This window comes from Prunus dulcis, chromosome 1 (genome assembly GCF_902201215.1).
Source record: "Prunus dulcis chromosome 1, ALMONDv2, whole genome shotgun sequence".
In the NCBI taxonomy this organism is placed as follows: Eukaryota; Viridiplantae; Streptophyta; class Magnoliopsida; order Rosales; family Rosaceae; genus Prunus; species Prunus dulcis.
Window position 1 is genome coordinate 19,958,811 of NC_047650.1, and position 25,282 is coordinate 19,984,092.

General features: G+C 38.7%; 5 protein-coding genes across 7 annotated transcripts; 2 read left to right on the forward strand and 3 right to left on the reverse strand.

Annotated features, from left to right (window-relative positions):
- Positions 1-3,597: 3,597 nt before the first annotated feature.
- LOC117613877 (mediator-associated protein 2) lies at positions 3,598-6,130 on the forward strand. Its single transcript, XM_034342486.1, has 5 exons — positions 3,598-3,735; positions 3,884-4,068; positions 4,479-4,557; positions 4,699-4,779; positions 5,355-6,130. The coding sequence occupies exons 2-5, from the start codon at positions 3,937-3,939 to the stop codon at positions 5,840-5,842; spliced, it is 780 nt and encodes a 259-aa protein (XP_034198377.1). The 5' UTR covers positions 3,598-3,735; positions 3,884-3,936; the 3' UTR covers positions 5,843-6,130.
- Positions 6,131-6,867: 737 nt separating this feature from the next.
- Positions 6,868-10,197, forward strand: LOC117625263 (sterol 14-demethylase). Its single transcript, XM_034356857.1, has 3 exons — positions 6,868-7,108; positions 7,504-7,996; positions 8,963-10,197. Exons 2-3 carry the CDS (start codon positions 7,526-7,528, stop codon positions 9,959-9,961), a joined length of 1,470 nt encoding a protein of 489 aa, XP_034212748.1. The 5' UTR covers positions 6,868-7,108; positions 7,504-7,525; the 3' UTR covers positions 9,962-10,197.
- An 87-nt stretch (positions 10,198-10,284) lies between these two features.
- On the reverse strand, positions 10,285-12,945 carry LOC117625298 (peptidyl-prolyl cis-trans isomerase FKBP19, chloroplastic). 3 transcript variants are annotated; one of them, XM_034356890.1, is made up of 9 exons: positions 12,658-12,945; positions 12,421-12,537; positions 12,173-12,258; positions 12,025-12,075; positions 11,661-11,741; positions 11,525-11,569; positions 11,155-11,210; positions 10,953-11,028; positions 10,285-10,872 (listed from the first exon to the last, which is right to left on the reverse strand). In XM_034356890.1, exons 1-9 carry the CDS (start codon positions 12,827-12,829, stop codon positions 10,777-10,779), a joined length of 780 nt encoding a protein of 259 aa, XP_034212781.1. In that variant the 5' UTR covers positions 12,830-12,945; the 3' UTR covers positions 10,285-10,776. The 3 variants fall into 3 exon arrangements, 2 of the variants coding, with proteins under 2 accessions (XP_034212781.1, XP_034212776.1); XM_034356885.1 differs by having other exon boundaries at positions 12,649-12,945; XR_004585424.1 differs by having other exon boundaries at positions 10,825-10,872; positions 10,953-11,036; positions 12,649-12,945.
- A 573-nt stretch (positions 12,946-13,518) lies between these two features.
- LOC117625274 (transaldolase) lies at positions 13,519-16,765 on the reverse strand. Its single transcript, XM_034356866.1, has 7 exons — positions 16,431-16,765; positions 15,987-16,158; positions 15,703-15,752; positions 15,112-15,412; positions 14,509-14,697; positions 14,238-14,420; positions 13,519-14,087 (listed from the first exon to the last, which is right to left on the reverse strand). Exons 1-7 carry the CDS (start codon positions 16,613-16,615, stop codon positions 13,842-13,844), a joined length of 1,326 nt encoding a protein of 441 aa, XP_034212757.1. The 5' UTR covers positions 16,616-16,765; the 3' UTR covers positions 13,519-13,841.
- A 1,671-nt stretch (positions 16,766-18,436) lies between these two features.
- Positions 18,437-21,214, reverse strand: LOC117625283 (probable beta-1,4-xylosyltransferase IRX10). Its single transcript, XM_034356870.1, has 4 exons — positions 20,780-21,214; positions 19,897-20,285; positions 19,385-19,626; positions 18,437-19,203 (listed from the first exon to the last, which is right to left on the reverse strand). The coding sequence occupies exons 1-4, from the start codon at positions 20,874-20,876 to the stop codon at positions 18,690-18,692; spliced, it is 1,242 nt and encodes a 413-aa protein (XP_034212761.1). The 5' UTR covers positions 20,877-21,214; the 3' UTR covers positions 18,437-18,689.
- Positions 21,215-25,282: the final 4,068 nt, after the last annotated feature.

The following is a 25,282-nucleotide window of genomic DNA, read 5'->3' on the forward strand; positions in this document are numbered from 1 at the left end:
AAGCACAGTGCATCCCTAAAACACCCAATTTCGTGCCAATTCCAAAGTCTTCAGCTTCGGTCCATCTGCTCCACCATTCTGTCCAAAGAAGGAGATTGCAACAAGCATCCACGACACCACCAATGCTGCCCAAAGAACCTTCTCTCTGCGTCTAGCCTTTGCTAGTGAATTCTCCAACTTATCCCGCGATTTTAGCAACCCCGGAATCACAGCTTTAGACCTTTCACACATTTCAACATCATACCAAACCCAGAAATCACAACCTCCTCTACCCTGCAAAAAAACCCACTCTGTAAATTAACATTTGCACCTGCTACAATTCAAATTCTAATATTTTACACCAAATCCAATTTTTTACCTTTGCACACACAGCGAATCGCCTCCCAAGATTCGAAATTGTCCACGAAGTTCTTATTCTCGCATTCTTACCGCACCAACACACCATCGCATGATGCTCCATTTCTCCTTCGTTTTCTGGGTTAAGGATCCAATACAATTGGGCGGCTCACTTCTTCGAAATCGTATATCTGAGCTCTCATCTATGGAAATTTAGGATTTACGTTAGGGTTTAGGACAAATTTGGGGCTTTCTCTTAGAGGTTAAACTGAGGTTGAGTACGAACGACGGTTGGGGGCTTTTACTTCAGTCGTGTTCTTGCAAAGCGTGCCCAATTTTGGGTGCGTTGTTCAGTTTTTTTAATTTTTTAATTTTTAATTTTAAAAATTATAGAAACCCAAAACTGCCCTTCATATGGCATGAGAGGAATGGTCAAATCGCTGGTGGGGAGGGTCCCACGGGTGCCACGTCAGTAGTTAATGATTGACCGTCTAGTCAACTTAACGGAAGGATGAAATTGGACGATGTTCAAAATGTCATGGCGTAAATTGATAATATTGATACTATGGGGTCCAATTCGAGAATGACCCTAAACCAGCAGGGTGTCTTTTGTCGTTGGCCCTATATGTTAAATATAGTTGAGAACCGGTTTGTGGAAAGTTGATATAAAGGTTGGAAAATGGATTTGCAGAATAAAGGATTGTTATGAATAATATTGAAATATGATTTTCAAACCCACCACAAGAGTAACACCACCACCCCCACCCCCCCCCCAGTTGCCTTGAAACAATTTAGTAATTTATAATATTGTCCCATGAGTTTTGGGGATGCCTGAACCCTGCGATGCGAGGCTATGCATTCTCAGGCCAACTACATGTCCCCTGAGTTCTGCGAGGAATGCGGCTCAGGCTGACTAATGGTCCCCTGAGGCCTGCGAGGAATGTGGCTCGGGTCGACTTTGTTTTCTCGAGGCCTGTGAGGAATGCGGCTAGGATGGACTTTGTGTTACCGAGGCCTGCAAGGATGTGTCATATTATGTGACACAAGGAATTGAAGTATATTGTGGGAATTAAATAGAAAATCATGGAATTGACTGAATCTTATCAGAATTTACGACATATTAAAGGAATTGACGGAATATAAATAGGGGTACGCCTAGGTGGAGATCGTTTTGGTTTTAAGAGGTTTAAAATAAACTGATGATTTCATCTTGGTATTTTTTTAGTAGAAGTTTTAATATCTATTTTCTGATTATATGAGACTAGAATTTAAGGTTTCCAAGATATAAGGATTTTCTTAAAATCATATCTATTTTCTTAAGGAATGAATTTGTTTTACATGTGAAAGAGGGGAGAATATTTTACTTAAATCGTTGGTAAGGTTCTCGCTGTTAAGGCTATTTTAATAGTTTTCTCGTTTTCTTACTTGTTTGTAACAATTTAATTATATATGTATATATAAATATAAAAAAGTGGAAGAACTACGTGTGGCTTAATCCCTCAATAAGGGTACATAGATAGCCTGGGGTCCCACCCAGGTGCAGCCGCGAACTAAAGTTACTTCTGGAACTTTCATCTAGTCGTTTGGATCTAGTTTCACTTCTTTGGTTTTGAATGAGTTTGGTATCGACCTTATCAGTGGTTTTAAAGCTTGATTGAAAACAAGGCTTGAGTACATGAATATTTACTTTTCCATTGGACTAAGTGAGTGTTGTTAAATTGTGGGTGTGGCCAAGGCAGGTTTGAAACCATTTTGATGAATTGGGCCAAGTGCTTAAACTACTTATGATTGTGTTGGGTGTTGAACATTGCTTGATGGAAATTGAAAAGTTATCTTATGTTAATTATGGTGAGCAGGCGTAATTTAGTTCGAGTTCATTAATTACTTTGTTAAATCTCATTATTTGACTTAAGGGTTCACTAGTGGTTCTGTTTTGAATTGTTGAAGGCCAGAGGCCTAGTTTGTAGACTGCTAGATGGATAACATGTGCATGCTGCCAGTTGTGGATATTAACTATGTTTTTAACAGGTTGAATTTTTTTTAGAAACGAGCAATTTACAGGGGAGACTCTGCCGAATTTTCGGCAAAAGTCAAACTTGAAGTAAATTTTCTTTTTGGTTAGATGAGCAATTTGGTCATTTGTGCCCGGCATCCGCCAGGTGTCGGACACGCATAGGGTTCGGCTCAAATTTCGAAGCGAAAATTGGGTCGGGTCCTGTCAGTAATGGACTTCCTCATCCTACCAATCTCATCCACTTGATCAGCAAATAAACCATACGCCAGCATTCGTATAACAACTATAAGTTTTTCCTCCGGAAGAAGCCCCAAAACCCCAACAGCATCATACTTCTGAACAAAGCATGCATCGTAATTGCAAACATCATGCATGAATTTATTGAACAAATGGGGTTGCATTCTATATCGCCCTTGAAAATCAACATTAAAGTACACAAAATTTGGAATAAAGTAATCTTCCAAAAGATTCTTACCCCGAGAATGCCTATATATGTCCATGTTCGGGCCACGACCGACTTGTGAATCACCATGACGGCCTTGGCTTTCTAAATTGAGCAAACCCATTGCCATGGCAACTTGTTCATCTTCTTCTTGCTGCATCCTTTTTTCTTCAGCTCGTCTACGCCTTCTATCTTTAATTTCTCTCTCATGCCTCTCCAAGCATCTCCTCATGTTTGACATTGAGAGTGGAGGATGAAATCTAAAATCTGAGAAATGAAAAGATAGAGAAGATCTGGTGTGAGAGGTATGAGTTGAGCCTCTGGTTTTGTAGAGAGATTTAGAAGATAGAAATGACACGTTGCGCGATTTTAGATGGTGGAAATCTTATCTGAAATCTGAAATTTGAATCTTATCTGAAAATTTTATCCGAAAATATGAATTTTATAATAAATATTGACAGGTGGGAACCGAAAATCTTCTCCAAATTAATTGTTTAGGTTTTTTTAAAAAAACAAAAAGTGAATAGTGTTTGTCATGTCAATAGGTGAAAACACACATTACTTTTTACAAGGGCTGTTATTATTTACGTGAATACTATCTGCCCTTACCTCCCATTATCTTTTACCATGACAAGTAGGTGAAAGTGCTCTTATAAAGAACCAAAGTTCAAAATTTCAAGTCGGTTTTATTTGGGTTTAGTCCACCCAATTTACCTACTTCAAATTGTCCGAAATAATAATTAATTAGAAGCAAAACGTGGCTCAGACCGGGGAAAAAAAAGAAGCAAAACGTGGCGGGGGTGATTTCGTCAAAACAGGAATTGGGGTTCTGTAATTCTTCCTAGGGCTAGGACGGGTCTCAAGGCCAAAAAACGCAAAAGTTTTGCGTCAAAACGCTGCACTGCAACTGTCCCTTGTTTCTTTGCCGCTCAATCTTACACAGGTACTCCTCTTCTTCTTGTACTTCTGGGGTTTAAGCTTGTTCAATATGAAATTTTCTAATCGGTGAAGATGGGTTTCTGGTGTTCGACAAAAGGTTTGAACTGGGGTTGAGTTGATTATATTGTTTTTTCTTCTTCTTTTATTTGCAGAGGCACTGCGTGAGTTTGGGAACTGAGCTGGGAGGTAGACGGAGGCAGGAAAAATGGATGCAGATGCTAAGGACGAAGGTTACAAACTTCCACCAGATTTTCAAGAAAATACTAAAGAAGCACTTGTCGATTTCACTGTGACCGACTCCACAGAGCTTTGGCTCATTGATTTGCCTAAAGATCAAGTATGTTTCTTTTTGGGTGGGGGGCTCTTTTCTAATACTTTGTATCAATGCCAGTTTATAAGTTTTCAGTATAAAGAGAAAGACGAAAAATATGCAAGCTTTAATAATCTGTCCAAGTCATTACAGTGTTGTGCTTTTCTCGCTTGAGAGGGGAGTGATTATGGAAAGTGCTTTTTTTAATCTGGGAAGAAGTTTTACACTGAACTAGTTGATGACCCAATTTGTGTTAAAGGAAAATAGGAACAACTTAAACCTTAACTAGCTGTCCGGAACTGACTTCCATGGCCTCAGTTCCTTATGGTGGAAAAATAGTGATCATGTCATTAGAATTTGGCAGTAGTGCTATTTTTGTTTCTTATTTTGATCTTTGCCGGTCATTGAATTTTGATGATGATTTTTGGGTATTGCAGAATCCTGATTTTAATGGTGTAGAACTGTCGCTCAAGCTTCATAATGATGGAACGTTGGGCAGTTTTGAGGCTCCATCAGGTAATTATACATAAACTTTGTTAATAGAAGAGCCAAACTTAAGTGATTTCATATCCAAAGAAGCTAATTTCTATATGACCCTGCAATGCCTGATTTCTTATTTACTATGGATAGTTGATACGATCTTTCTGATGTTCTCAGGGAAAGAATATGAAGTGGTCAGTAGTGCAGCTGAGCAAAAGGCTACAGTTTTTGTATCTTCTACATCGGGCACAAAAATTGGTACACTGGAAACCTATCATATTAAGAATCTACTGTGCATATATTAATCTCAACTTTGGTTCTTATGCTTAGCTTTCAGTTCCTTAGCTTTCAGTTCCTTATTAATGTTTTAAAATTGGGACTGAGCCTTGGCATCACAGTTTGACGTTCTGTCAAAACTTCAACAACCAACTTGAATTTAGTTGTTTTAATTGCTATACATTCATGATTCGTGTCCCATCTGTTCCTAAAACCTTGACATTGGGCTCACATGCTAGCAGAATATGTTCGTGTTTAGATTCTCAATATATGTTATTTTCCAAACAAGTACGGGTGATTTAGCTAGTCTTATTATTTGGTCCTGTGAAGTTCTGTTACTAAGGTCTAATTTTAAGTCTTGCATTTGCTGTATGGTCATTTTAATCATGGTAGGTTGAAATGATAAAATACAATTTTATTTGACCTTTTTCTTTGTTTTTGTCTCTTGATAAAATTGTTGTTCTTATTACAATTGTTGCTGTTGTTTTGTTGTCTTCACTGGCAATGGTCTTTGAGGTGTCTTATTTCTTATGTTGAATTGATTTATATCTTGGCAGCTGGGAAGATTTCAAGGAGAGTTTCTTTTGTGCATTACCCAGAGCCTAGTGAGCTTAAAGAAAGACTAAATTCCAAAAGATTGAAAAAAATGTATCAGGAATTACCATCTGGAGTGTTGACCCAATCTTCCAACAATTTTGCAACTCCTACACGAAGTTCAGTGCTGAGAAACTCACAATCAGCAGGTGGACGTTCAGCCTCCACTCATAGTAGCAGACCTAAAAGTTCCATACATAGTGTTGGCGAGCAATCACAGCATCGAAAGAAAAGGCATACACCCGAACCTAGTAGGTCCATGAACCGGTCTTCCCAAAACTCAGGACGAGGTAGTGCAGTCAGTTCCTTAGGACAAGGTAATAGTGGAATCAGTTCCTTAGGAGAAGGTCTTAGTGGGGCTACTTCCTCAGGACAAGGTCACAGTGCATCTAAGTCCTCAGGACAAGGTCATCATAGTAAATCAAGGAAGAAAGTAAAAGATGAGAATTGACATCGCTATCCGAGGGTTCCAAACACCACCTGCACAATGGATCTTGATGGAGGATGAAGTAATCAGTCCTCCGTATTGCTTTTCGGTTAGGCCAGACACTTGAAGCAGTTTTACAAAGTGCCAAACCGTTTGTGCCATCCTGGCTACTTGTTGATTATATAAAGCTTCTAGTTAAATTTGTTGCTGGGATATTTTAGTTGAAAATTTATTCCAGGATAACACATACATCAACTATTCGCTCTACTGGTTTAATCTTATCTGTCTCGATTCTTCATTCCCAATTTCAAATTTCTCTCTTAATTGGTTCTGATGTGTCGGATCTCACCTGCTCACAAAAGTAATCTTCCTTCCATTTATTTCTTTTTGTATTACAGCTACTTATTTTTTCCAAGATTGCAATTATACCTGAATACCCAGAGGCTTGCAACATGAGCTCAAATTTGCCGAGGCCAAAAGAGAGTCTAGCCCAACCGAGAATGGTTCACTCAGGGCCGTTTAAGTAAATTAGTTACTGTCATTAATTGATGCATGTAGAATTCACATTACATCTACGACTAAAATTAAACTGCTTGTTCGTGTCCAATTGTACTTAGTGAAACTGATCTATATTATTACGTGCACACGACTGTTTCTAACATAACTGATCTGCACTATTATTCGTTGTCCTCGGGCCAAGGCCCAAAAGTACAATAGGGGGAGAATCTCCCTTCACCCGTGGATAGTCCACTTGTCCTGACAGGCTGACACAAACTGATCTATCAAAGCTCAGTTTGTTTTGGTATTTCTGACTTTTCGTCCCCTTCCTTTGCTACCCAACTTGGCATGGCACGTGGTAAATTCATATAAAATTCCCGGCACCAATCAAATTCAAACACGTGTACGACAAACCACCTTTGTCATAGACCCACCGTTTTCTAGATCCAACGAGCGCAGCCTTACACTTGTATCATTTTCCATACAAAATTAGGAGCACCAATAAGAGATTAAATATTAGTATTAATAATGGAAATTAATCTGAATTTCCCATACAAAAATAAATAAATAAATAATATTTAAAATCTTAGTGGTAGCGGACAAACCAGAGTTGAGAGAGAGTTGTATTGCATCCACTCACGGCTCAGCTCAATTTTAATCCCTTTTAAAATCTTAAGCCTTTAAAACTCAATTTCACTTCACTACTGGACTAGCTTTGGTGTTTTCTTTGACTGTTTTTTTTTCTCTCTCTCTCTCTTCTCCTATCCTTTCTGCGTTCCAATCTGCAATCAGGTACAAAACCCTAATTGCTGCTTCTTATCTCAAGTTTTCATCCTTAATGATTATTTTAATCTCTCTCTAATTAATAGCCATTGCTGTTTGTGTTTATTTTCTGTCATGCATTGTCTTTCTACTGCAGCTTTTCATCAATCTGATATATTTCTTTCCCAGATTCTAGTTTTCTTTTCATACCTTGTTTGGTTGCCGTGAAAATCGAAGTTTCTATTCAATTTTCCAGCAACCAGACGGAGGATTTATATCAATTGGTTTTGCTTGCTGCTCAAACTTAGATCTCATCCAAATCTACTATTAAAAGTCGTAAATTTTTTTGTTCTGTTTCCGTCGGAATTGGTGGTCATTGAAAAGCTGCTGATTTTCTACATTTTGTGTGTGAATTTTGCGATTAGGTCCCTGTACTTGCACCAAATTATGGTGACAATGGATGTGGATAACAAGCTTTTTAGTGTGGGTCTGATGATTGTGGCCACTCTAGTGGTGGCCAAGCTTATCTCATGGCTTTTGATGTCCCGATCTGGAAAGCGTCTCCCTCCGGTGGTCAACACGTGGCCTGTGATTGGGGGACTGCTCCGTTTCTTGAAAGGTCCCATTGTGATGCTTCGTGAAGAGTACCCTAAGCTTGGGAGTGTATTCACATTGAACCTACTTAACAAGAAGATCACTTTCTTGATTGGTCCCGAGGTTTCTGCTCACTTCTTCAAGGCCCCGGAATCTGATCTTAGCCAGCAGGAGGTCTACCAGTTCAATGTGCCCACTTTTGGCCCCGGAGTTGTATTCGATGTGGATTACTCAGTGCGGCAAGAGCAGTTCCGGTTCTTCACCGAGGCTCTCAGGGTGAATAAACTTAAGGCATATGTGGATCAGATGGTTACAGAAGCAGAGGTAAGTGTTTGGAATGAATATATATTTTTGTTTATCTAATCTGCTTCAGCCTTCAACATGTTTAGTAATTTGTTCACATATGTCTAGGAGAAGACCCCCTCCGTATTCTTAGGCAAGTAGCAATATCAGTTGTCACTCTAAGTCACAATTCTTTACCATCATTGCCTACACTAATATCCTGGGACTTGCAAGTTTTTCTAGGAATGTTGATTGGATGAAGGGCCTTCTCAACTGGCATGTGTTTCCCTTTCATGAACTTTAATTTGATTAGAAAGACACAAAACAGTAGCAGTTAACCTGAATATTTCGAATTGGAAGTACAGTATTGCATTAAGAGTAGTTTCCATGAGCTTGATTTATCTGGGAAGACTTATTAGATTCTCGTTTTATGTTTTTCCTAGGGTAGTAGTCTGAAGTTTGGGTGACTAGCATTGCATGCTTCTTAGGACATATACGCTTTCTTTTCTAAATTTAATCAGATTCTGACCTGAAGAATCACTTCGCCAGGTTGTGCAGACAATATGTCAAATATATGATTGTTTATTTATGAGAGAACAATGCAACCATTGGCTTGTCTATTCATTAAAGACTGCTCCTAAATATTGACCAAACAAAAAAGATTGCTCCTTAATCAGAACAATTGAGAAGCCTTTAAGACCTGGTTCTTTTTTTTTTCTTTTTTTTAATTATTATTTTTTAATGAGAATAAATTGCCACTAAGCATCAATTAGGTGCTGGCAAGTCTGGGGCAACATAAGCTTTCATAATTTTCCTCTTATACTATTGTTCAATTTAAGCACACACGCAGGCACAAACACACACAAAGACATGCTTGTGCTGTTGATTCTAAAGTCTCAAACAACTTGTTGGAACTTTTACTTGTGCTTGTACCTTGTTCTAGAAAACTTATACCTAGTGTACGGACATCTATGGTGTTAATCCTTGTCCTCAAACTGTAATTGGCAGGATTACTTTTCCAAGTGGGGAGACAGTGGCGAGGTGGATTTAAAGTATGAGCTGGAGCATCTGATCATCTTAACTGCCAGTAGATGCCTCTTGGGTCGCGAAGTTCGTGATAAACTCTTTGATGATGTTTCAGCATTGTTCCATGACCTTGACAATGGCATGCTTCCTATTAGTGTCATCTTCCCGTACCTCCCCATCCCAGCTCACCGTCGCCGTGACCAGGCACGCAAGAAGCTTTCAGAAATCTTTGCAAGCATCATAAACTCCCGTAAGCATGCTGAACAGTGTGAGAATGACATGTTGCAATGTTTCATTGATTCGAAGTACAAAAATGGCCGACCAACAACTGAATCTGAGGTCACTGGCTTGCTCATTGCTGCTCTCTTTGCTGGGCAACACACTAGTTCTATCACTTCCACTTGGACTGGGGCCTATCTCCTCCGTCACAAGGAATACTTATCTGCTGTGTCAGAGGAGCAGAAAAACCTAATGAAAAAGCATGGGAAGAAGGTTGATCATGATATATTGTCAGAGATGGATGTCCTGTATCGTAGCATCAAGGAAGCTCTGAGATTACACCCTCCACTAATCATGCTGCTGCGAAGCTCGCATAGTGATTTTAGCGTACAAACCCGTGAGGGGAAAGAGTATGACATCCCGAAGGGGCACATAGTTGCCACATCACCATATTTTGCCAACCGGCTTCCTCATATTTACAAGGAGCCAGACACGTACAATCCTGAGAGATTTGCTGCTGGGAGAGAAGAAGATAAGGCAGCAGGGGCATTCTCTTATATCTCATTTGGAGGTGGCAGGCATGGATGCCTTGGTGAGCCTTTTGCATACCTGCAGATAAAGGCTATATGGAGCCATTTGCTGAGAAATTTCGAATTGGAGCTGGTGTCACCTTTTCCCGAGATTGATTGGAATGCCATGGTTGTGGGTGTGAAGGGAAAGATGATGGTGCGGTACAAGCGACGGGAGCTCTCCTTCGATTAACGGCAATGACTTTTTTGGGTGGTCAGCAGGTTTTTTTTTTTTTTTTTTTTGTGAGAGGTGGTCAGCAGGTTTAAATTATTGTTCTCTAGGATGTTTTGTCCCCTCTTCTTATATGTGTTGATTTTCTTCCCCGTTTTGCAATTAAATGTTGATGATGCGTACTTTTACTGGATTATGTCTTGTTTAGTGTCATATTTATGATGAAGATTGTAGCTTCTGACATGACTTCAGATTTACTCCAGTTTCATGGACTTGCGGCAGTTGTTTTTAGTTTTCTCTTATCTTCGAAAAAAAAATTTGCTACATGTAGAGAAGAGCAGTTGATGCACCACAAAGCCAGCTTTTTTCCTTTTCTTTTTTGGGTTGAAAACACATCCATTACGAAGAGAAAACAAAGAGGAAAACAGCACAGGCGCTGCACCTCAAAGAAAAACAGGTCCAGTCTCCACAAAATGCCACAATGCCAGCTTAGGTGATTCAATTTAATGTTTCACTATACAGATGTACTGCATGAAATACTTGAAAAGTATAGATTACAAAAAGCTTATCACAGAGAGAGAGAGAGAGAGAGAGAGAGAGAGAGAGAAGACAGGCTTGAGACAATTAGCTACTTGCCGCACATTTTCATTTCAACTCTTGGCTTCATGGAAAGAAATCTTCTCCCTCGAGATTATGGTATATAATCAAAGAAACCGGCTTTTCTCAGCTAACCAATATCTTCTGGCATCCTGAATAATAAACTCATGATAAATAAGCCGCATTCTTTATAGCCAGCTAAGTAATTCCTGTGAAAAATGTTGAATTCCAAAGGAAATTCAGTTGGGTATGATCTTGATGAGCTCAATATCAAACAGAAGAGTCTTGTCTATCAGCCCCTGGTTCCTCAGCACAAAATCCAAGGCTCGTTGGCCCTGTGAAACATCGACATTCCACCTTTATAAGAACAAGCAGAATTTCATTACAAGAATCACCAAAAGGACAAAAGAATTACCGAAAATGTTGTGGGTCTCGGTCCACTTTTGTTGTAGTCATTCTCAGGATATCCCAACTCTGGGGGCACTATGATCCTGCATCACTGTGAACTAGATTGTGAAATTTGCATATAATATTTGTTGTATTAAACTGCTCATTCAACCTAACTTCTTAAAAATTCCTTAAGCAACTGCTATACGCTACAGAAAAACATGCAGCACCTTCTAATGCCACCAAGAGCCATGCCTGAAACAGCTTCCTCAAAAGCTGGTATTACCTGAAGATTCAAGGTCCAAACACCACCATTAGAGCCCATTAATCGAGTATTTGAGTAATTACATGCTAACAAGCCAGTGAACAACTCAAGATCTACGGTTCAATTTAAAACAGCAATTTGTCCTCCTCACTGTTCCAACTAAATCCTAATGTACAGAGTTGCACAATATTGTATTATTAACGACCTTCTGATGTAGTGTTGGACAAACTATGAGACAAAACACATGAGACCATGGAGAATCACAAAGCGAAATAATAAACAAACAGCTGCAACAACCAAGATTGTCTGGTTGAATTGGTTCACAAATCTCTCACCTCCTGAGATCCTACTCTAAATTTGAAAAAGGCCTTGTCATCACCCTGCATTTGAGAAACCATGGAACGGAGTCTGTCAATTAAGATCATGCAACGCTACGAAGTCCACAGTTAAGGAATGAGAAGTATTCCATACCTCAAATGAACCACCCTTTGTCTTATTTCGAGCTTCGAAGATACGTCCATAATATCCTATGGTGTAACCATCCCAATCAACCTGGAACACATCCAAATATCAAAAACCACAATAACGACCGAACTTTGAAGATAAAAACATTTGCAAGCCTGCATGAGTCTATGTTGACTTCATCCAAAATTTCCATCCAAAGTAAAGGAAGTTCGTTCTATAGATTTTCATATAACAGACAAATCCATTGATACAAATTGAACCTAATTTCAAATAGACACCTTATCTGAATGTAAGATTCCCACTTAGTACATGAAAAGTGAAAACCCAAGTAAAAACTTCAAAGGATGCCCTCAAAGAATGGGTGGCTTACCACTACTGTCTCTCCCACCTTGGGTTTGGGGCCATCTCCTAGTCGTAAGTCCTGCATCAGATACCACAAAATAAAAATAAAAAACACTCTGAAGAGCTTGTGAATTTAACTAAAACAAGGAGGTATGGTTAATGTTCCAGTAGGTGACCTTATACTGAAGACCTGATGCAGTTTCTGTGTAGTCTGGATAACTCATTTTCGACTTCCCATAGTCCTTTCCCCGAAGTGCTGGCACTGTAAGTAGTTGAAAACAATTCAGAATGAAATCAATGATATGAGAAAAAGCAACAACTTTCGACTGTCAGCAAAAAGCAACACAGTGACACAGTACACAGATTATATAAACATGCATAATATTTGACCCATCAGCAGCATTAGGAAAAAGAAATTACTCACTGTCAGCAAATTGAGATGCCAGGGCTACGCCATCTTTTGAAGCATTGCAAAAGGCTGCAGCTACGATTCCAATGGATGAAAAGACAAAACTTCTTCGTTCAATAGGATTACTTCCACCTATCAAAGGTTCCAACTTTATTCAATTGATAGCAAAATACAATCTTTGAATCTCGTGGGTCAAGCCCAATTTCAATAATCAATAAATATCTCAATGGTTAATTTACTAACCGCCTGCACCTGAATCAGAAAATTTCTCCGGTTCCGGAACAAGAAGAGATTGAGGTCCGCGCTGTCTCTGGCGCATCAGAGAGAAGGTAAGCGCAAAACGACGAACCGGGTGTGAAGATTTTGCCACAGGTGAAGAAGACAGCGGTCGGGGTGGAGACCCGACGGCTGAGATTGAGGCCATTTTAGCTATGGTACTACTTGACTTGGGAGAAAAGGGTGAACTGTGTGAAGTGGTGACTGGGGGCCAGGAAATGTGTTTCGCGGGAAGATAACGGCCTCAACTTGTCAAGCTCAAGCCCTCTATTTTTTTTTTTTTTTTTTTCTTTCGTTTTTCCCTTAAATAATTTCTATCTTGTTTCATTTTTGGATATGGTGCGACATGTTATGTCCACAACACAATCAAAATTTGATTAACATATTTCAACAACAATAATTTTAATTTATTTATTTATACAAATGACAATCTAAGAGATAGCCAAGAAGGTGGGGGCCTATTTAGAAATACTTTTGAAGAGGCTAAAAGCGCTTTATGAAAACCAAAATTGCTTCTGACAGCATTTGACATAAAAGTTTAGAAGTACTTATGAGTCACAATCCCAAGTGTTTTTCTATGAAACACTTCAATTTGTTATGAAAATTTCAATATCTTTATAATAAAAGCACTTATGAGCAGAAGTGCTTCCTAAAGAAGTAGTCCCAAACAAGCCCACACAGCATGGCCACTAGCCTAATCCAGATCTGTTCAAGCTGTTAATTTGTTGACATAGCATTATAAAACTATTTCCCTTCTAGCAAACCAGTAATTAACATTGACCATCATCTGCTTGTTGGCCCATAATTCAATTTTATTCTTAAATCCAAATTAAAAAGTACTCGTGGGTCGGGTCGATCCACATATCCCATGTTATTCATCTGGCCACTGAATAAATAGCAAACCAGTAAGACAGTGTGCATTAGATGTACATTTCTGTAGGTAACTGTCTAAATAGCTTTTGCATAGGATGGGGAGAAAAACAATGCCAAACACCAAAGCAGGAGCAAAATGTAATCTCTCTCACTCAACTTGAAGCTGGTATGAACTCATCAAACGTAATTAACGTCTTACAAAGCATTCAGCCTAAATTTACAGGAAGACAAGGCCCCACCCACCAGCTTTATTCAACTCATACAAGTAGTTCTCACAATCTTACATCTTAAAGACTAATCAATTTAAGAGAGTTGGCCTTCTCTTGCAGAGTATCAAGCAGGCTGTCAAAACTCTTCTTGAAGGAATCCACTCCTTCAATTTCGAGTTGGTTCCCAACGTAGCTCCAGTCGATTCCTAACTTCTCTAGTGCACTGTAAATGCCTTCAGCCTCGGAGACATTGGAGTCGATTGTCCTTGAAACAGTACCGTGATCGATAAATGCTTGGAGAGCTTGGTCTGGCATGGTTGAAACCTGAGGAAAGTTGGCATCAAACATTAAGCCATATTGATTTTAAAAAAACAATATTGAAAAAGTTGGTATTGAATTCTGAAAGTCTATTAAATCACGATAAATAACACCCATCAAACACCAGATATCATATTGGACTCTAAAATGGCTCACCGTGTCAGGGCCAATGAGAGGAGCAACATATAAAGTATCAGAGTAGGCAGGATTTTTGACGCTGGTTGAGGCCCACAGCAGCCTCTGCTTCTTGGCACCTTTTTTCACCAAAGCCTCCCATCTAGGGCCAGAGAATTTCTTCTGGTAGAGTTGGTATGCTAAAGCAGCTTGAGCTACAGCAGCCTAAAACAGTTAACTCGTGACATTAGCAAATCTCTACCTTCTCGGTTTTTGTTAAGAAAAAGAAGTTGAATATGTGATTTTGATTTACCTTTCCTCGAAGGTCAAGGGCTTCTGGAGTTCCAATCTTTTCAAGCAACTTGTCAATAAGGGTGTCCACCCTACTGACAAAGAAGGAAGCAACACTTGTGACTTTGGAGAGGTCATTTAATCCAGAAGCCTCAAGGCCATCCAAGTAAGCATCAATGACTGCCTCATATCTAGTGAGAGAGAATATAAGCTGTGCGCACATTAAGATAAAGTAAGAGTCAAAACATATATAATACGTAATTGTAAGATCATTATATAAAGGAGGCACACAAGTTCAAATACTAAAGAGTTCAAATGAATTAGAGATGATGCCAACACCCCCCGAAAACTTCCTCTCATGATAGGGGCCCAACAAGAACAAAGATCAGTCTACCCGCAAGAATTTATAACAGCTATAGCACTGCAGGCAGATTTTACTCGCACCATGTAAACAATCACTCAGGCAAGAGGGTCAGCCAACCCACCACACCGAATAAAAATTCTACTGAGACATACTTTTCCAACAACTATATTGGCCATCTATTCTGACCAAAGCAAAGATGAGAATGGAATTTTACCCCGCAAAGAAAAGGAAAAACAAAAAGATAAACAGAACTATACTTACAGTCACATTGACACTTATGCCATTTGCTATGACTTCCTTAATTGAAGGGATACATGGAGCAGTAGCAGGGATTTTTATGTAGACATTGGGGCGGGCAACTACTTTATGTAGCCATTTTGCAGCCTCGATAGTCCCTTGAGTGTCATCAGCAAGTTTGGGGGAAACTTCAACAGAAACATAACCATCACCAGCATCAGTTTGATCATAGATTGACTCAAAAAGTTTTGAAGCATCTTGAATGTCCTTCACCACAAGTTCCCAATATGCACTTTCAATGTCCTTTCCTGATTGAACAAGTTCCCTGAAAAGTCCATTAATTGAAGTTATTGACAGATAAACAAAGTGTATCAGGGGGTTGCTATTTAAAACTTTTGGACTAGAAAGCAAAGAACAACACGTCCACCTTCCTAGCCCCAGAGGGCCAGGAGCCTAAAACCACCAACTCAAATGATAATGAGTTGTGTATACAGTCATGCTAGAAACTATTTCTAATGAAGTACAATCCTCTACTAGAACAACTGATAAATCCATAAAAATATCAAACATCCCCCAGACACAACCCCTCCCGATCAAGACAATCATTGAACATACCTGAATTGATCATTATAAGCATTTGAAGTGGATATTGCTTTCTGGAAAATCTGCAATCATAAATTATAAAGAGCTAGTTAGATCGGATCGCAAATAATACAAGAAAACCACAGAAGACGCATTTAAAGAAACAATTTTTCCAACATTTTGATCATTTCACTTCCAAACCCATTTCACATTTGATCTTAGATCAAGAAAAACATCTTCCATACATGACAGAACAGTAAACATGGTTCAAAAAACACAGGAGAAATGTAATAAAAGAGCAAATCATTTGTAATTACCGCTGGGTTACTAGTTACACCTCTAACCCCACTTGCAATAAGTGGAAGCAGATCTGTAACAGGTCGGCAGAGGTTATCATACCATGGACTCTGCCCTTCCTTCTCGTAGAGATCATGGAGATATGTTCTCTTTGCTGGATTTCCATTTCCATCACCTTGAGAACATCTCACACTGCAAAAAGCAATGTTCCGTGAACCCAAATGAGCAACGTTTTCGATTCACAATCAATTACCAACCACCAAGAACACGAAATAAGAAAACTTTGAACACAAAATACGAAATTAATGAAACAAACAAAGCTCAAATCCAGCTTTCTAAAAAACCAACAAAGCATCGGAAAAGATTAAAGATATAGACGGACCAAATCAAGAAAGCATATATATTGACCAGATAATATAAAAAATCAATAACAAAAACAGTAGACCCAAAAGAAGGAAACATACACCAGAGAACCCTTGAGAGACGACTTGCTTCGTATGGACAACTTGGAAGAAGAAACTTTGGAGCTGAAGTTGGTGGTGGTGGTGAGGAAGCCGATCAAGCACTTGGGCTGGGAAGCTCTAGGGTTGAAAGTGGACGACAAAGATGAAGCAGGGCTGGGATTGGAGAGCTTGGAGATGGAAGCCATATTAGATCACAGGGCACTCGCAGAAAGGGAGAGTAGGAGGAGGAAGGAAACAAAGCCAATGTGGGGGTTGGTGGAAGACCGATTACTGAGGAAAGATTTCTCCTTTTATTTACGATGCGATACAAACGATGATTTTTTTTTTTTTTTTTTTTTTTGGGGTTAAAGTTTTTGTGATTTTTGGTAGACCCCAAACGGCAGCAGGTAGGGGACAACGACTCTCTCTCTCTCGATGGAACTGTTGGTACTTGGCGCTTGGTGGTAGCTAGCTGCGATATGCCAATGCCTAGTCAATGCTGTCGTCATAATCCTAATTAGATAGATAATTTGTTTTTTCTTTTGGTTATTTATCACCTTCTTCTGACCATGGCCTTACATGGGTGGTTGTTGTACAGGTTGGTGATCGCCATGGAATTGATGGCTTGAATTGAATAGAGAAAAAAAAAAAAAAAACATATTGTAGACAAAGTAAATAAATCTTGGCAGGATTTTGTACCATTTACTATAATAAAGTATAGCTTGGAAATGAATCTTCCCTTAAATAGAACAAAATCGATGATACATGGTTTACATGTGCATGTATGTTTTTATGTTGTTGAAGAATGTGGTACAATATTATAAGAGAAAACGAGTCATGAAGCTTTGCAACCATTGCCAGAGTTTTTTTTTTTTATCAATCGAAGATTAAATTTGAGTGAACTACACTTGAAAGTAGCAAATTTTTTCATTTATAGAAAAAGGTAAAAATATACGTTGTATTTTTTTTTCCCTTAAAGGCTACCTACCTTGTAGGTGGCTCTGCCACTACTTACAACGTGTTTAATTTTGAATTATAAAGATATTAAATATAATTATATAAATTTATTTACTGACTTTTTTAAAGGTAAATACCATGAGGTGTCCTCACACACGAAGAGTGAGATTAATCCACACTCGGGGTTCGACTTGCCCCTGGCTACAAAGTGCTCCTAAATGATTTTGAACCCCTGCCATTAAGGCACCAGACATTTCACCAACTTAAGGTGATAATTTGTCAACCGCACCACACCTTGTGGTTTACTAAGTGACTCTTTGAAAATTTGATACATATGCTTTTATATATGGAAAAATAAATAAATTGTAGCTTATGTTGTTAAATGCAAGTACTACACATGTGGGTTACACCAATATCGCTTTGTAAAAAAAAAAAAATTGTAATTGACTCCCCCTTCCCTAACTTTTGTTTGTATCAAAACAAATGTCAAATATGCAAACCGAATTTATATCTGGTCACAACTTGCAAGCGTTACTTTTAAGCTAGATGCAATTTCAGTGCTTGATTAAGATGTATAACCATGTATATATTGTGGCGTGCAAGCAGAAAGAAGAAGGAAATTTTGTATCGTATTCTGCAGCCTCTATGTATATCAGATTCAGCACTTAATCCATATATCATTAATTATTAGCTTGTGTGCTGAAAACTTGAAATGAACTCTCTCCAAAATGTAGAAGAGCAGATAAAAGGGTTGAAATGTAGAAGAGCACACTCAAAATCACAGCAACGTGGTGGTAGGTAGGTAGGTGGATTGAAAATTGGATATAAATTTCAGATAGTTAACTTATAGAGCCAAAATGGGTAAAAAATGAGGCATTGCTTTAACTTGGCTTACCCAATTAAACAAATATTTTACTTTGTTGCTTGACCCCCATCAATCCGGCTCTTATGATAGCTCAAGGGCTGAACTTATTTGTTATGTTGCTCAGGAAATAGGTCATTGTGACATCAAACAACACAGGGACCTATTTGTCAAAATCAAATTGTAGATTTTGACTACAGTGACAAAATAGAATATCCAAAAGGCATCAACCATTCTGCAGTAGAGAAGAAGCATGCATGTTTGCATTTTCAGTTCAACTATTTTGCATCCAGAAAGGATCTGCTGAATGTCAGCATCTATACAAAACTCAGCAAGGAAGAAGAAATTTTTTACATTTTCAGTAAAGTCCAGCGCAGCAGCATATCCTCCTCAATTTGGTACTGGGGACTAGACAGGATACAATGCAAGGCTCTTGCTCAAAAAGATATATACTACTTCCATTACCATGGTTTCAAGTCTCCCACTGGACCTTCTGTCCAATTTAAAATCTTTTGACCACCCTTCAAGTAAACACTTTGGGCATGGGGCAACTTGCGAGCCAGACCGTTTAGTATCTGATGGAAAGCATCCCCAGGTTGTGCAGGTTGCGGGAACATCATCGCCCATTTCATCGAAGGATTTGCAAGCAATCGTTGTTTCCTTAGGATTACTTCTGGTGGAATAGAAGTGAGAATTGTGTCCAGGTTAGGGACATCCTCCTCAGCTAGAAAAACTCCAATTTCTTCCCATGGGATAGCATCAGCGAAGGGTAAGACAATATCATCAGCTATAATAACAGGGATGCAACCAAACACCACTGCTTCAACTAGCCTCGGACTCCATGGGGCCCAACCCAGAGGGCATAAACAGAATATAGATCGTTGCATGTCTTCATAATATGTGGTTGGATGGTCAGTGGAGATATCAAACAGAGGATTGTTCTTGAAATTCTCCCAAACAGCTGCCCTCGCACCTCTGTCAGTCAATTCAAAGGGTCAAGAGGGAGTTACATTTGACTCAAGAAGATCATGCATGAAGGCCAGATAGAGAGATAAACTTTCATCATTCATGTCCATGTTATTCCCATCTCATAAAAGAGTATACAGAAAACCTGTTCATAAAATTCTAAGGTAAAACACTTTCCTGATAGACGTACCTCGCATAGTAACCACCTTCAGGGTCATTATTAATGTCATAAAATAGACCACGGAAGTATACGAAGATGGACCGTGGAGTCTCTTGGGGAATCAGGTGGGCCTGCATCTTTTGTGGTGGAGCATATGGAGGAATTGTGATTGAACCCTCCTTCAAGCATACATGGTTTCGTTGCCCAAAGGTCTGAACCAAGGTGGCACGCTGGAGCAGTGGAAGAATCCCCCGTTCAATAGCTTTCTCTTCCTATAAAATGCCAGCAGTATAAACCTTATATTAGCCATAACCAATACAAGTAACCTTTCCTTATTTTTGTGATTGAGCTAATTGTATAAATATTCTTCACAAAAAGTTTAATTTTCCCCTCAAATTTTGGGATGGATGAATTCATACTCTATTTTGCAGTGTGCATCTTTACAGGACTGCTAATTCATATAAATTTCTCTTGTTCAGATTCAGCCTACTTTTCTTTAACCCAAGGAAATCATGCTTAGTTACAAAGTAGAAGGGTCCTACCTGGTAATGAAAGCAGGCTCCAAAGTCATGAGGCACAACAAAGAAGTGATCAGCTCCTTCTGTTCGATTCCAATAAGGCCAGTTTGTAGATATGAGCTGTATTGCACTTCTCATCATCCGCGGAGATTTGAAGGGCAACGGCAAGCCAGTGGGGGTAAGGTCACAAGTAGTGTAGATAGGGGTATAAAACCAATCTGCTTCCTCAGGATTGAAGGTTCTAACCGGGCTGGATAAGAGGAACCTATGCATGAAGATCTCAGCAGCAAACATATGGTTGAGACATCTTGGGTCTTTCTGAAGGATTTTCTTGTTGTATTTGTTAGGCAGCTCATAAACATAAACTTTCAACCTTCCAGTTGGATCATCCTCCAAGACATCACCAGCGCTACCTGCATCATTCTTCCATTAGTCAATCGGAAAAAGAGTATGCATCAAATAGAATAAATTGCTACGAAATGCTTATGGATAAAAATTTACTGCTCGTCTTTCCAAGAACCAATTAGAATAAAAATTTACTGTTTTTTTCCACTTTCCCGAGATTAATCTTTGATGTAATGTTTGTGAAAAAGGATAAAAGAACATCTACCAGTGAAACTGATATGAGATAAATAATCATAGTTTGGTATCTCATATACAAGTTACAGTATGAATTTCATATAAAATTGAAACGCAAACTAATCATCTCGAAGCTGACCAAAACTAGTGCCCCCAATTTGGCCCTACAACGAAAGTCATCAAAAGAAATTCCAAAAATTCTGAACTGGGACTTAATGGAAACAAGAAAAGGGCATTTCTTCAAACACCTGAGCCTATATGGGGCAAATGTAGCAAAAAGGAAACTGCTTTAGAAACCAATTTGAAGCGAACAATGACAGAGGCATACCTGAAATCCTCTCTGTAGGCACATTCTGATCAGCACCAACTTCCCAAGCAAACCCAAAAACAAAAAGAAGAGCAAGAACCCACATGCAAATTCTCATTTTGACCCAACTGAAACCCACACTCCGATACCTAATTTGACTGAAAATCGAAATGGGTCTTCCGGTTTTCGTATCATTGAGGTTGTAGAGGCAGTATATATGAAGAGTATATGGTTGGGACGTCGCGCGGGTAGTAGTTGGGAAGCTTTCTTAGACTCTAGGTTTGTGGAAATGGAATAAGAAACGGAGGTTTTCAGGTGAGCATCGATAGAGAAATGCAGAGAGGAATTGCTTGAAGAAACAGTGAAGGCGTGCATTTTTCTTTTTTATTTAGATTTCTTAAGAAGGATTTTGCAGCAAACAACATGTACAAATCCATGTGGTTAGTGAAAGCTGTATTTGTTTTGCCGGTTTGATGACAAGTCCATTTCAGAAGGCTGTGTCAGATAAATAAAGCGCAAAGCTCTTGAATATATTAATTAATTCCCGCGCTTTCCCTTTCTCCGGTTGTTGCGTAATGACTGTAGTGTTAAAAGTCACCGACAAACTACAGTTGGATAAATGTGTAAATGGGTAAACATACACTTGGATAATTATGATCAATCGACACAACTAGTTGAATACTCGTATCCCAACATGATACACTAATTCGTTGCTTGTAACAAATATAAAGTATGATTTTAATTTATAATTCAAGTATGACTTGAATTCAACAATTCCTTAACAAATGCAATATGAATTAAGTCCAACTATATAATCATTAGCCAGAAGGCTTACAATAGGAGGGGAAAACTCCACAACATTATAATCCAAATTGGAGTATGTGCTTGATGATCTGCTCTCAATGAGACTAAATAGAGGATGGCTAGCATAATCTCACCTTTAATCAAGGAAGCAGTAATAGAGTTATATTCCACTTTAATTCTTTAGATACCTTCATTCCAACTTAGGAGAAGGAGAAAAATTTAGTTGCAATGGAGATAGCACTATTTTTCTATCCTTGATTAATAATGATATGCAGGGGCGGATCTAGGATTCTTAGGCCATGGGGTTGTAGTGTAAAAGTTTCGAAACTTTTTTTAGAAGAAAATAAAATTGAAAAATTAAATAATACAACTTTCAACTAATCAAAACACAAAACCTACTTTCCACTTGGACGGAATTTTTATAGCCCAGTCAAGTTGTTCTCTCTGTTACAATAAACAACAAGGACAAGTATACTGAAAGAATGAACTTCACAGGGAAGAGTTTTGAACAAATTAGCATACCATCATTGCACAACTTGAATACATCAGGTAACATATTACATCAAACCCTATTTAGAGCCAATTTGGCATTGTTGTCCTGGGAAAATAATCCTTGTCAAATTTGGTGTGAGAGAAATTAGCTGTGAGATAAAAGCAGTTTGGCGTTTGGTAAACTTTTTGTAAAAAGTGTTGTTGGTACTTGTTAGGGTCTTTTTTCGTCAAAAGGCTCGTCCGGGCTTGTTCATTCTTAAACCGCTATAGAGTGGTGAATCAAGCCTTCGTTGCCCCTTTTTCTGAGTTAGCGAGAACTAGGCCCCAAAGCATCATGAGGAAGAAGCAAGTCCCATGGGAGTACTTTGTTCTTCTTCCAACGGCTACGTGTTTTGTGTTGATGTTTCCGACAGCTTGATGAAGAGTTGCAGATGGTGCATTGATGTTGCACACGCTTGGCATGAGAGTTTGTTTTGGTGAATTAAGACATTACTAGGCTTGACATGATGGGCTTGTGGCGTGGGAGCTAAGAGAAAATGAATATAAATAAAATATTAAGGCTTAAGATTTTGAGTGTTTTCGGCAGCTAGACGAAGAGCTTTCGATGTTTGCGTTTTCTAGGGTAATGACTATGGTTTCAACTTAGCTTGAGAGGATGGGTGTTTCAGATTTGGGATGGAGCCTTCTGAGAGTGAGAGAGAGAGTGAGAGAGAGAGAGAGAGAGAGAGAGAGAGAGATGGATAGAGATAAAAGATGGGTGGCTTGAGTAGATTTCCAGCAGCTTGACAATTGCTTGGTCGTGCTTTGGATGGTTAAAGATGACTTGCTGACGTTGATCTGAGATTATATGAGTTTGGAGTGTGGGAGCTAAGGACCCACAAGTTTAGCAAATGAGAATGCTTATGCTTGGCTTGGTGTTTGATATGCTTGAGTTTGGGTGTTGAAAACTTATTGTTTGAAATGGTTATGGTGGTTTGATTGTTTGGCTGTGATGGTTGTTGGGATGCTTATAGCAATCAAATGAATGAGGTTTTAAAGAGCATGACTGAAGAAAGAAAAGCTTGATTCTTTGAAGGCTATGGTGTTTGTGACTATGATTCTAGAGAGATTTATGAGTTCTAGAGGTGGAAGGATGGAATGAAAAGCTTAAGGCTTGAAGGCTATGGTGTTTATAACTTGGAAAGGTATGAGGAGGAAGGAAAAGCTTAGAGTTATGCTTGGTGATGCTTTATAGGGAAAATGGAGGGTTTCAAGGATGATAAAATAGAAGAAATGGTTGTGATAGCTGAGGAATAGTTGGAATGGCTGCTGGAATGTTGCAGCAACTGAAGAAAGAGTGAGTTCTCATGGTTGCTAGGAGGCTTGCAGCAACCAGGATGAGTTGATTTTGCCTGGGCAATGCCTCCCAATTTATAGAAGGTGAAGGCTCTCTTTGGTTTCCAATAGGTAAAAGGAAGTGTTAGAGCTAATCTATTTCCAATGGGTAAAGGGAGCATTGGGACATTCTTATTTCCAATATGTAAAGCTAGGCATTGGAAAATAGCTATTTCCTATGGGCAAAAGGAAGTGTCGGAATTGGCTTGTTTCCAATGGGTAATAGGGAGCGCTTGAATAATATCTCATTTGCTCACCCACATTGGAGAACTCCAAGTAATGGGCTTGGACTTTGGTGCTCCCAAGTAGCTAACCCAAAGTCTCCATTATCTAAGAGCTTATGTGGGCCTTGTAGACCTCCGTGCAAGTCCCATAAATCACATGACTTGGGTTCATGTGAGCTTGGTAGGTGATTGACATATGAAAAATGTATTATTGGCTTGGCATGACATGCAAACTATTTGTATATTTATTTAATTAATTAATTCTCAAAATACAGCTTGAATTAACGCATGACCAACATTATATGTTATATTGAGCTTCTCGTGACTTTTTTGGACTTTAACAGTACTAATTCCCGCATAATCAAAAAATGATTCCAAAATAATTATTAAACCTAGGTCTCTTCGAAACTAATTCCCGCATAATCCAAAAATGAAAGCACCTCATTAGCTACTTTTCCTAATAGCTCTCTCACAGCAATTTTTAACAATAAGTGATTTTCTCATAGTTTACCAAACAGGCTAGGCTTCCCAAAATTTTTAAAAAAAAATCACTTATCACCCCAAATAAACAATGTCAAACGGGCAGTTACACGGTATGTATTTGAAACTCAAAATACAACATTATCAAATAAAGTTGAACAAGTCAAAAAAACATCTAGCAAGCCTTAGCCAAAGTCTGGAATGAATTTGAATTCGAAACCACAGATAATGGTTGTCTAACATATAGATTACCACGAAATAATTTGGGAATTAATTTGGGTGTGTGGAGTGTGAAATAATTTGGGAATTAAGGGTTTTGGGGTGTGGAGTCGGGTAAGAGGGGTGGGGTGGGCTGCGTGATGTTCTTCTTTTTTTTTTCTTTTTTTTTTGAAGCATGGCTCAAAACAACGTAGTTTTGAGGCCAGGTCATTAAAAGAAGTTGAGGAGCCTATAACACAACGTAGTTTTCAGGGTGATTTTATAAAATAAAATTTTTTTATAAAAAAAAAAAAAAAAAAGCATCACCTCTGCGCTGCTGCATGCAAAGCTTCATGGCTTCTCCTTTGGGACTTTTATCTAATAGCTTATGTGCACCTCATGAGGGCGCAACACCAACAAACAAGGGCCTCCAAGCCTATTGTCATGGCTACCATGAGGTCGTTTGACCCCATGATGGCTCCGCCCCTGATGATATGTCACGTGGAACTGTTATCATGCATATCATAGCATTATTGATCGAAGATAGCAAAATAGTTATATTCTCATTTCATGAAAGTCTTTCTCCGGACGAAAAGCACTTTAATTATTCAGATACCTTCATTCAAATGTAATACAATATTTGATACGTGTACAAGCCTAAATAGTAGCTACATTTGCGAGTTACCAGAAAAAGAAAAAATAATGATCACTGTGAAAAATACTATAAAAGTACATAGTAAATTTAGGTTTTAGGCATAAAAAAACTTTCACTTTTGAAAAAAACCAAAACTTTTTCAAAAAACAGAAAAACCTATCAACTTCCAAACCAAAGACATGCAAATGTAAATGATTCATTAGGAACAGTCTCGATCTCTTGGACTACAGGAGTTTAAGAGATTATAGTCACCTACTGTTAGATTTAATCCAATGGTTCAAAAAAGTTTCTTAAAAG